The sequence below is a fragment of the Pecten maximus genome, unplaced genomic scaffold (assembly GCF_902652985.1).
Source record: "Pecten maximus unplaced genomic scaffold, xPecMax1.1, whole genome shotgun sequence".
Lineage (NCBI taxonomy): Eukaryota > Metazoa > Mollusca > Bivalvia > Pectinida > Pectinidae > Pecten > Pecten maximus.
In genome coordinates this window covers 20,657-33,024 of record NW_022982994.1, presented here as the reverse complement: position 1 = coordinate 33,024, position 12,368 = coordinate 20,657, and the positions used below count along the sequence as shown (strand labels likewise).

The 12,368-nt window shown below is 35.8% G+C and overlaps 1 protein-coding gene across 1 annotated transcript; it reads left to right on the top strand.

Moving 5' to 3' along the window:
* The first annotated feature begins 6,502 nt into the window (after nucleotides 1-6,502).
* LOC117321238 lies at nucleotides 6,503-11,599 on the top strand. Its single transcript, XM_033875705.1, has 5 exons — nucleotides 6,503-6,540; nucleotides 7,957-8,085; nucleotides 9,145-9,219; nucleotides 9,726-9,867; nucleotides 11,256-11,599. The coding sequence occupies exons 3-5, from the start codon at nucleotides 9,197-9,199 to the stop codon at nucleotides 11,553-11,555; spliced, it is 465 nt and encodes a 154-aa protein (XP_033731596.1). The 5' UTR covers nucleotides 6,503-6,540; nucleotides 7,957-8,085; nucleotides 9,145-9,196; the 3' UTR covers nucleotides 11,556-11,599.
* The last annotated feature ends 769 nt before the right edge of the window (nucleotides 11,600-12,368 follow it).

The following is a 12,368-nucleotide window of genomic DNA, read 5'->3' as shown; positions in this document are numbered from 1 at the left end:
ATACGGATAAATGTACAAGGCCACACGATCAGAAAATTCAAAAGAGGACAACTTGAGATAGAACAGTATTCATGTATCAGGGTGTCCTCAGTGTAAATCTTTATATCGATACTGTTTATTTAGTCGTTAGATATCATAGAACTGTCATGAAAATATCCGCTCTGATATTCAATATAAAATTTTGTATATAATAAGCTATATAATAGGGTTTCAGACAAGGTTGTTACTCATTTCTCCTTTTCTTTCAATTTACAACCACATTCAGGCGGCGATATGAGAACGTTCCACCACATGGAATTAGCTGATTTTTGGTACACATATGAAACAAGTAAAGCTCTATCCGATTTTGTGATGGAAATTTGCATCCAAAACTATATAAAGGGAGAAAATTGCAATTGTATGGCATTTTTCTTCATAATTGTGTCTCTGCAAGTGCATTTTCATCCGAGAAAATTTTTGTTTTATGTTTTATGAATAAACACGATGTTTTGGAAATATTTATCAAAAGGAATTTATACTATGTTGCGAATTACAATTTCGAGATAACCTTCTTTTATTTACGACCTTATGTCTTTGATGCTCAAAATGACAACTTTATAAAAATACATTTTCACTGACATTATGAAATCTGGGTGTCGGAAAGGTGTAAAATTATTCTTCGGAAAAGAAAAAAACTGTAGTTGAGCTAGATAAGAAATTATACGGGGGCAGGCTCCTATGGAGAATTAACATTACTGGAAACAGGCCCTTTAGTTGTCCTCATATACTAAATACCTGGTTGCAGAGATTTTGAAATTTTTAGCAGGATTGATTCATGATCTATGATTACGTCTGTAGTGATTTTATAGAAATTATCTTGTACGAAATGACTTAGATTGCCAGCAATAGAATGCAATGGTTTCATTCATCAATATATCAAAATTCTGATCAATATGATACATTATGTGTTACGAGCGAATGTGTGATTGTAACTACCTAGTGCACAGGTGATTGTTAGTGATGTATGTAGTAACATATATACTTTTTATTTTGTCAGTATTTTGTAACTTTATATATCTATTAGTACCTGGTTTGTCCGTTGTGGATCATAATCTGCCACTGACATTGCATTGATCTTGTTTATAAAACCCACTACCAATTTATCATACTCATGTGAATTAATTGGTCTCTTAGAATTAAGATTGATTGTAAATGCTGATCTTCATGGGGCGTGTATTTTCTAAGAAAATTATCTCATTCTGATGTATTGTAATATTCTGATTTGTTTTAATTTTTTTTCAAATTAATCATACACTCACTGACCAGTATTTAAATATATATTTATCTATATATATTTCCCCTGGGGGCGTGGATATTGTTCACACCCATATGACTGGTCAGGTAGTGTCTGATTAATTTAATCAAATTCCGGATATTTGACCCCGGGTCCGGGTCCTTTCGTTTGTTTGTTTAGAGTTGACTTGTTTTTCCGGAGAATAAATGGCGGTAAACGTTGTGCAGCGTGGATTTATTTTATGAACTTAACACCTCAAGCAACCAAGAACACGAGTAACCCCTACACCCCCACAACACAGTATGGCTCAAAAGACCCGGAAAAAGTGGGAAAGTGTCCGATCTATCCTTATCTCAATCCAACAATTTCAATAATGAGTCATGGAATTTATTGTTGAAACTATATGTAACATGATGTAAATGAAATGTTGAAATGAATGATGCAATGGAAAATAAAAAAATTAAAAGTGTTTTTTCTAGAAATTGAGTCATGATCGAAAAATTTAGATTATCGATTTCATTTCTGCACAACAATTCTTTCATTTTTGTCTCTTTTATTTGACTGTTATCTGTATATTTGGCGTTGGCAAATAAAACAAAACATGTTATAGAGCAAAAACAAAACCGATGATTATTACTTGTGTCTTGCGTTATTTGCTGTGGGCTTTGGTGACAATAGTTCGATGGTTGACATTTTCATTTCAACTATCGACGGTTTCGAAAATATTGACCAAAGGAAAACAAAATAAAGCAAACATTTTTTTTTCAAATAAGTCAGAATTGGCTTTGTATTTATCCGTTAAAAACAGTAACTATCAACTTAACACTTAACAAAAAAATCACTTCAGATATCATTGTCCTTACGTTCAACAAATACAGATACATATACTGAGAATCTGGTATGGCATTCAGTTAGCTTGCTGAGATATACAAAACGGTTGATGGAAATTTCTAAATAAACCCATAGTAAACTTAAAGGGTAAATCCTGTACAGACGCTTCGGAAGTGATACAAGCCAAACAGATTACAGATATTTCAATAAAGAATCTCCCATAAACAATGCCTGTAACCGAACACGCACAACTTACCAAGGCTTCTTCACACATTTAAACACACACGCAGTTACAGACAGTCGGATACGACGCACCTGTACTGCGGATTACATTGTTTGTGTGTTTTAATAACATCACAAAGAGAAAATATATTGATATATTACTCAAATACACACGAATTTGACATCTGCTGTTTAAGTGGTCGGTATAGCCCTTTTAATTGTTATTAATTTAGCTGCACTTGGTACACTTAAATTAAGAAAATGACTATGTTAATAACGTTGGACAACATGTATATGTGTATGTGTGTATAGTGTTCTTGTCAACATTTAATTTTGTAATACATTAATATATGATATACCGAACTAACATATGTGTATAAAGTGTGAAAACTAACACTATTTAATCATCGTGTTAGGACTAAAGGTGGGGAGTATTTCCGACATCATGACAATTGCAGTCAAATGTTATATATACACGATATGTTAAAGATGGAGTGTTTTCTATATTCCAGTGATCCATATTGATACACTAGTACATTCTGGGCCTTATATACTGAAACGAAAAAGAAACGCAACATGGAAAATTGTGATTAATTTTGTATTAAATATACATATCTGTATAAAAATCGCGGAAATAAACATGCACCTGCCTAACACCCATACCAATCTTCAAAATCACCCAAGTGTGACTAGAGACCTATGCACTTCCGGCGCGGTAAAAACATCAAAAACCGTGCCTGTACAAACATATGCGTTCTTTTTTCATTCAAACCAGTATCAATTCATCACTAACATTGAGCCACATCATCGCCAATACTTTTGCAAACAATAATTCCTTTTACAATTATGCCACGGTTATCAAAGGTTGATAGAGGACGTGCTATAGCGATGCTTCTGGCAGGGAACACGCAACTTCACGTCGCTCGACAATTCAGAGTTCACAAATCGACTATTAGTCGATTAGTTTCACGTCTTAACGCAACAGGAAGAGTCGATGACCAGCCGAGATCAGGACGTCCACGCGTAACGTCGCGACGTCAAGACCGGGTTCTTAGGTTGGCACACCTGCGTAACAGGAGATTAACGGCCGCTGAGACGGCAAGGAATACGATTGGTAATCATAACCGTCGAATTCATCCCCAAACAGTGATCAACAGACTGCGTGAGGCTAATTTGCGTGCAAGGCGACAGTACGTTGGTTTACCACTAACACCGCAACGTCGAGCACGTCGTATGCAATGGGCAACGGCACATATGCCCAGACGTTTTCCTATGAGACGTTGGAGGTCTATGCTCTTCACCGATGAATCTCGATTCACGTTATTTCGAGCAGATGGCCGTCAACGTGTGTACCGGCGTCGAGGCGAACGTTTTGCTGACGCCTGTGTTTTGGAACACGACCGATTTGGGGTGGATCAGTTATGGTTTGGGCGGGAATCTCCCATGGTTTGAAGACGCCTTTGGTGATAGTCAATGGGAATTTAACGGCCGTACGCTATCGGGATGAGATCCTTAGGCCCCATGTTGTGCCGTTTGTTAGGCAGCATCATCTAACCTTTCAGCAAGATAACGCGAGACCACACGTTGCAAGAGTCTGTAGAGACTTTCTTGCGACACAGAACATTGTTCCTATAGATTGGCCTCCATATAGCCCCGACCTGTCCCCAATCGAGCATTTGTGGGATGAATTAGACAGAAGAATTCGAAATCGCCGTAACCCCCCAAATACCCTCCCTCAGTTAGCAAATGCACTCGTCCAAGAATGGAATAACATTCCAATACGGAAAGTCAATGCCCTGATGAACTCAATGCAACAAAGAATTAGAGATGTGATAACTGTTCGAGGAGGACACACACGATATTAGGGCACGGTTTCAAAACTGCTGCCATTTCAACTTGGATTCACGTAGGGTACTACCAATCATGACCTTCTAGCAAAGTGACCTGTTCTTAAAAATCTCTAAACATTTAAAGGATGTTACATCAATATTCAATATTAACTATTACATATGAAATTTAAACATAATGCTCACAAGTATTATTTTATTAAACCTACAATTTGAAGTTGCGTTTCTTTTTCGTTTCAGTATATATACATGTATTCACGATCGGATGTATTTATGTGTAAGTATGGATAGAGCCGAAGTGCACGTGCGGAAGTTTTGGGAGCGTCACCATAGGAAAGGTATGCCTTAAGAAATGGCCGTGTTTTGCTTACCTGTAGTCGGATGACATTATTAACGAGGATACAGACACAGAATGCAGACTGTGCTTTCCCTGATGGAGAGAGATCGATCATTGTACCCTACAAACCACCACGGCTTCGGCAACAGGACCGGTTATGGACCAAGGTCAGCCACAGGAAGTTTGTTGGTAATCACGGGCGGGTCATGGTATCCAAAGGCTTAGGGGTCGACACTGAAGACATTCTAGTCGGATGGTCTCTGGTTAACTAGATAAAAACCTTTGCTGGTAACCATATATACGTAACCTGCGGGTTAGTATATAGTGAGGAGGACTTTTGTCTCAGTCACCCTAGATGAGACGCGCGCGGGAGAACGTTATACTCCGGTTCCGTTTCGATGCATTGACTCTTGTTCGTGAGGAGAACTTAAACTGTTAGCTGTGACGTACTGTGACGGGCTATGCTGAACATTTATATGTTGAACTTTATGTGTTTGTTAGAAGTTGTGAGAGTGAACGTGAATGTGTTTTCCTTTTTTTTTATGAATTTGTATATAATAAATTGTAAATATGTCTTGCAGTAGCTCTAGTGCAGTTTTTTCATTCTCAAATACCTATATCTGACGCTTACCCTACGTTACCTTTGTGTTTGTGATGTTTACGTCTCTGATTGATTAATAAGTATATTTACAATATTTACTGAATTCATATCTAAATATGTTGTTTGCATATCATTGATAGAAGAACGCAATACCTTTCATATTTTGAAGGATCCAAAAATGATGCGACGAACTATCAAACCGATCCTGCTCCTTATACTCGTGGTAGCAGTTCTGACATTTATTATCCGATTGAAAAAAACCTCTCAGGAACGGATTTCCTCTCGTCCGGTAGCCTTTCAGGAACGGATTTTCTCTCGTCCGGTAAGTTTTGCTTATTTGTGTACAAGTATTTGTAATCACGTTATCTTGTACCGCCATATTTATGTTCCGTGTTCATACCTGAGTGAATAATGAGAATCCTGAGCTAGTATCCCGATATATTCATTCAAAGACATTACTGATAAAGAAATGACACAGTGTTCGTCACAGATCATTCCGTTGGTAATAGAGATTGTTCGTTTTGGTGTCCATTCAGTTTAAGAAACTGTATACATGTACCTAAACTATTGAAAATTATTTTATTCTCAGTATTATTTCAATGTTTCACAGTCAAGAATATATCGGAGATAAAATTAAAACACCGAAAGATCACTGAGTTTTGTACTTTAAGTACTTCTCGTACCATAAATATTTTCATAAAAATTCAAAATAAAATTGTATCAAAAATCTGAAGAGTAATTATATTAGAAATTAAAAAACGGACAATGCCATTTGCTCTCAAGCTTACTCAGACAGTTAGTCACGGATAATGTCTTACGTAGACTTTAGAAGCATTTCAACATATACACCTATAGTTCTCTATTTAAACCCACCCAGTGTCATTTGTTACAACAGTCCGCCATTCCTTACTTTTCACTGACGAATGTTTCGGCTGTTTAACACGAATAAATTGTATTGATCAATTATTAATTAATTACATATTTCATCATTTCGATCGTTTATTATAACAATGCATATATCTAACCTGTTAGTCAGTATGGTGTATTCGAACTGTGTAATTTCATAGTATATCGAGCCATTGATACTTTTGTTATATTATTTGAATATTTCCTATAAGCTGACATATATTTAGATAACTATGACATATATATAGCTATACATCACGAGCTGATGATCGATACGTACAGGTGCCCTCATTACTCAGAGTTACCCTGATGTATCTATATATCAATTATTTTATTTACTCATTTATCTTTACAAAAGTTGTGATATTTCTCTACAGAAATGGGATTTCAACATCAAGAATATATGCGCGGACCAATTAGCAACTTCTGGACAACAGGAAGTAGTAATAAAGGAACATCAACTACCAATCAAAACCGATATTTGTCCATTGTCCGTCCCTGAGATAGAGCGAACTTACGCCTGGTAAAAAACGTTACATATACACTGACCTCTATAAATACCTTAACGTTGATAAAATATGTTTTAATCTTATTAATCTGATTTGATTGTCGAATATTGCATTTTTTGTCTGATAATTTCTAATAATGCTTACGACTATGGAAAATAGAAATCCTCAAACTTCAGGAATTTGAAATTGTCTTTTCAGAAATTTTGCGATTCTCATTTCAGAAATTTTATTCAGTTGACAGCATTGACAATAACTTGTTTTAAAGGGACAATTCGGAGAGTGTAAATTTATTGAACATGTGTAGAAAAATTATTTTTATTTATTTTCTTAATATTTTGATAAAAATAGGTCGAAAATAGGTCCCTGACTAACCCTTCCAGAAACGTAATTGGTTATTTCCTAATGGTTTTGCAATATTCATTTACAAATTAATTAAATAAAAAAAAAAAAAAAAAAAAAAAATTGTACTACCAAATATATACCACAATCAGAAGTGTTTATGGATGGCAGCGTTATATACCATGCACATGTAGTGTAAAATGTTAGGTAATCAGGAAATAAGGGAAAGGGGAATAGGGGTTTTATTTACAAGCTTGTAACTTCACAGGTTGATAAATAGTGACGAACCTACAATATTTAGGTCTGAAACAACCGCAAAATAGAAAATCTTTTTAAACAAATTGTATGGAAAATATTGGAATATTATGATACACGTGTGTAGGTCTTATACAATATAATTTAACATTATGTCTCGGTATTATTTCATGTGGTGTTATAACAATACTTGTTTCCCCATTGTTTGATGAAAAAAATCAATGTGTCTCCATTAATTCGTCATTATACACCGGACATCTCAATATATACTTTTGCTTTTGTTGTTTTCTATTGATTCGTACCTATCTTGGTCGCATACATGTAGAAGTCATTCTGTTCTTGCTTCTGAATTGTAAACATAATAATCACACAAAAAATACGTGGTCATATGCAATGAAAATATGGTGTCGTGAACAGAAATACATTGTTCTTGAAGTTGATCATTTTATTATTAACGATTCTGTAATGCTTTACAAAAAAAAAAAAAAGATCGCCTTCCTTATATAAAATATTTGTTATATGTTTGGATGGTACAAATCTAGAAAATGTCTGTAAGACATAAATACCCTCTGTTGCCACTTGATACCCCGAAACATAGTTTGGTGAGGATCGCCTCAGCAGTGGAGATCCTAGCTAGTTACATTGCATCGAGACGGGACGGACGGACATGAGTAACACTTTATGCACCCCCACTTCCGTTTCATGGCGGGGTCATCAAACTATTTTCAATATTGCATTTCAAAAGAAGGTCATGTGCATTGTGAACATTGTCCTGAGAAAACTTACAATTACAACAGATGTAGACAGTATAATAAATCCCTTTATGTTTATGGAAGGTATTTCAACAACATTCAGAGTATATGTGGTAACCTGAAGCGCTTTGGTAGAGTCAAAGATGGCGGATGGGATGTATGTCTGGACGAAGATTTGGTACAGAAAGGTCACTGTCTAGTTTACTCGTTCGGGTAAGAATTCGTGTGTGCTTTACCTGAATAAAATATCTTCTTACAGATGATATATCCCCTACAAAGAGTAAATATACGCGATTGAAAACATAAATAAACTATTATTGTACATCCTTACACCAATCCAAATCTTGCATATCTTACCAAAATTGTTCCAAATGAACAACCTAATACACATAAACAAATAAGTCTCTCTAGTTCCAAATATTCGACGTCTTAGCCTTCCACAAGGAAACAGTATCTTTTTACTTCTTAGATCGCCATCTTGGCTGTTCAAATGTCTGCTACAAATCCAAATCAAAAAGCTTTTGGTGTAGATTTGTAACGAGGCACTGGATAAACAAAGATGGCAATTTCAGACGTAACAATAGTCAGTTTCCTATGCAAAGGCTAAAATGCCGAAAATTGTTAATTATAGAGACATATTTGTTATTTGTATAAAAAAACCATATATACGTAATTAACGCTTCTACCATCTTCCAAACAATTGAGCATTACATGTATTTGTTTTCAGCTAGGTATCTAATTAATATGATGATTCCCTGCGCAACACATAAAATCACTAGTCGGTTATGCATCGAACTTCGTTTTTAAGAGTACACAAAAGACAGGAACTCCGATATTAACAGTCGACGGGAGAACCTTGGGAATTCTCGCCTGTTTCACCTGTATTCTTACGTCATTTGATTTTAATTAGGAGCGTAAACTTGTCTTAGGATTTGGTCTTGGTCAAGTCTTAAGACATTAATCTTTATTCCCGTATATAGGAAGTATATATTCCATATGTTAATTACTCAACAAAATAGTTTCCAACCTCAGAAAAGCATTTTCTATTAGGCCTTATTTCGGGTGAAACAGAGGTTGATTTGCTGGGGAAACAGCAACTTCTTGGCAGACGAATCAGCAGATGATTGACTTAATAGCGTGGTAAAACTCATTAGCATTTCTGGGGTGTGATCGTGTCGTATGAACCTTGTCTGTTCTTTTTGTTCTTTTTATTTGACTTGTTTTCCAATAAAAGAGAAAAATAACAGTTTTTGCATTTTCGTCTTTTTGTAGAATCGATTTCGAATTTAGCTTTGATGACGGTATCTCTGAAGAATGGGGCTGTATGGTTCACTCATTTGACCCGAGGTACGTATTTTTTCTGTCCAATTTAGGACTTGTGAAAATTAAAGTTAGTTATTTTCTGGACCCGGTCACTTGCAAAACATTCCATGCCCCTTTACCAACTCATAACTGTCTGAATTTTGATATTCACCAATTGGAGTTATTTCCCTATTTTGACAAAAATACGGAAACGGGCATTTAGACAGCAAAACTTGAGATTCAACTTAGAAATAATCATATTTTTTATGTAAGCTTGTGGTGGTCCTTTTTTTCTTTTACTTATGTCAAAGTCCGTGTTAACGCCTTGTATACTCGTTAGTCCCAGTTTATCGGCTTTTGAAATAAGACGACAAGCACATTTTGAGTTGTATTTTAAAATACCAATTAACAACATGTTCTATTTATTGAATTATTTCTAACCTTCGTCATACACGTTTCTTGCCGTCGTTTCGTTTTCTCATTTCTGTATTGCGTATCAATTACGAGGTGGTCGGAATCTTCTTAACAATCACCGATTACTTTTTTTCAAGCATGAACACAGACAGTCATCGACGGAGTCCTAAGGTATATTTCCACAACTTGGGACTTTCCAATTTTAACGGAACGACACCGGGGGCCAACTGGAAAATGTTGACATTTCAGGGAATAAGACAAGAACTCAACCACCAAAACGTAACATATTATATATATATATATCAGGTTTATTACTCAAGGTAACAGCAGACATACATGAATATTCAGAAGCTTATCTTACAGATATATCTTTTATTGCATTTACCAGTGAAATATAGAAATTTAGCAAATTGATCAAACTTATGTTTTCACTGCAGCAATCAGCACTGAAAACATTAGTTTTCGTTTTGGATCAAGGAGAGTGAACCTTTGTATTCACCTCATTTTATCTTGCTTACTTTTTTTCTTTCTTTTTTTAATTTTCTAGACTAACTTTTAATAAAGTACTCACTTGACGTTATGCACAGATTCTCCGATAACAGCAGAAAACGCTTAAATTGGGTTGATCAGCCCTTTCAATGTTGCGCCGTCAAGTTGACGTTGAGTAACGTCACAAAGAGACGACGTCTTAAATTATGTTACAGATTCCCATAGTTTATTGTACTATCAATTTTTCGATGTTTTTATTTTTAATCATTAAAATGCATTAAAAAGAAATTGAATGATTTCCCGTTGAATATAATCTATATTTCACTCGTATGACATAATAATGCGATATATTCCTTCATGCTTCGCACTCGTGAAAATATCGATATAATGTCATACTCGTGAAAGATATATAATAGCGTTATCACTTGATCAAATTATTCAAACTTATCCTTATAGGGGCCACGGTGGCCGAGTGGTTAAGGTGTCCCTACACTTTAACTAGCCCTCAACCTCTGGGTTGCGAGTCCGAAACCTACGTGGGGCAGTTGCCAGGTACTGACTGTAGGCCGGTGGTTTTTCTCCGGGTACTCCGGCTGTCCTCCACCTCCAAAACCTGGCACGTCCTTAAATGACCCTGGCTGTTAATAGGACGTTAAACAAAAACAAACCAAAAACAAACCTAACCTTATAGATTTACCTAATGTTAACAAAACACAAAACCCGCGAGCTTTTTTTTAGTTCTTCAAGGAACTCTTTTCCATTTTCTTTTTTGTTTTCTTTTTTTTATGATAACTTCTTGTTCTACTTGCATTGTAAGTCAACGGAAATGCTTACAGCTAGCAGGAAGAAATATATAATGCAAAGTTATTTGTATGTAATTAATGTACAATGTGTTAAACATTTACTTGGTCTGTAAGCATTGTATGACACGCGGTGATATACAGTAAGTTAACAATCTTATGATCAATGGCATGTATCTGTAAATTAATCAGGATATAAAGATATAGTTAAGACTATATTGATAAGGCCTATGTTAAAACTAAGGTTACCTTGAGCAAGAGTTTGGATCTATCCTTACGAGAATAGCCCACTGGTGTGAAGAAAGGAAATGTTAGATAAGAAATATTGCTACATTTAATTAAAACATCTTGACTTCAGGGTCTATTTATTTCTTACAGATTATTCCAGATATTATTAAAATGGACATAGAAGATTGGGAATGGCATGCTATACCGGAAATGTTGACCTCCAAAGCTTTAACCGGCGTGAAACAATTCCTGGTGGAATTTCACTTTTCTAACATACCGGAGGCGGATACGGAGGGATTTTGGATATCAAAATTCTTCCTACTCAAAGAATTATATGCAATGGGATTTCGAATGACCTGGATTACACGGAAACTCCTGAATGTTTGGCAGTCCCGCGTAACGGGAAAAGACATCATTGGTTGTTTCGAGGTAACATTTATCAGGAGGTGATATCAAAGAGCTTCTTTTTAAATCAATATTATAAAATTACAAAAGACATACAATGTACCATTACAACAAAGCCATACCACTACGACACAGACCTACCACTAAAACATAGACATACAACTACGACACAGACATACCACTGAAACACAGACATGCAATTAAAATACAGACATATCACTCCAACATAGACATAATACTTCAACATAGACATACCACTACAACAGACATAACACTACAACACACTACACCACTTCAACACAGACATACCACTACAACACACATACCACTACAACACACCATACCACTACAACAGACACATACCACTACAACACACATACCACTACAATACACACATACCACTACAACACACACACACACCACTACAATACACACATACCACTACAACACACTACACCACTTCAACAGATATACCACTACAACACACACATACCACTACAACACACACATACCACTACAACACACTACACCACTTCAACACAGACATACCACTACAACACACACATACCACTACAACACACACATACCACTACAACACACACATACCACTACAACACACACACACACACCACTACAATACACACATACCACTACAACACACTACACCACTTCAACACAGATATACCACTACAACACACACATACCACTACAACACACATACCACTACAACACACACATACCACTACAACACACACATACCACTACAACACACTACACCACTTCAACAGACATACCACTACGACACACACATACCACTACAACACACACATCCCACTACAACACACTACACCACTACAA

What these genes read in the sequence shown, in the direction of transcription:
- LOC117321238 (XM_033875705.1), top strand. Translation starts at nt 9,197, where the DNA reads ATGGTTCACTCATTTGACCCGAG. An exon ending in GTTCACTCATTTGACCCGAG is followed by an intron (nt 9,220 to 9,725) that starts GTACGTATTTTT and finishes CTTTTTTTCAAG; the next exon opens with CATGAACACAGACAGTCATC. An exon ending in AAGAACTCAACCACCAAAAC is followed by an intron (nt 9,868 to 11,255) that starts GTAACATATTAT and finishes TATTTCTTACAG; the next exon opens with ATTATTCCAGATATTATTAA.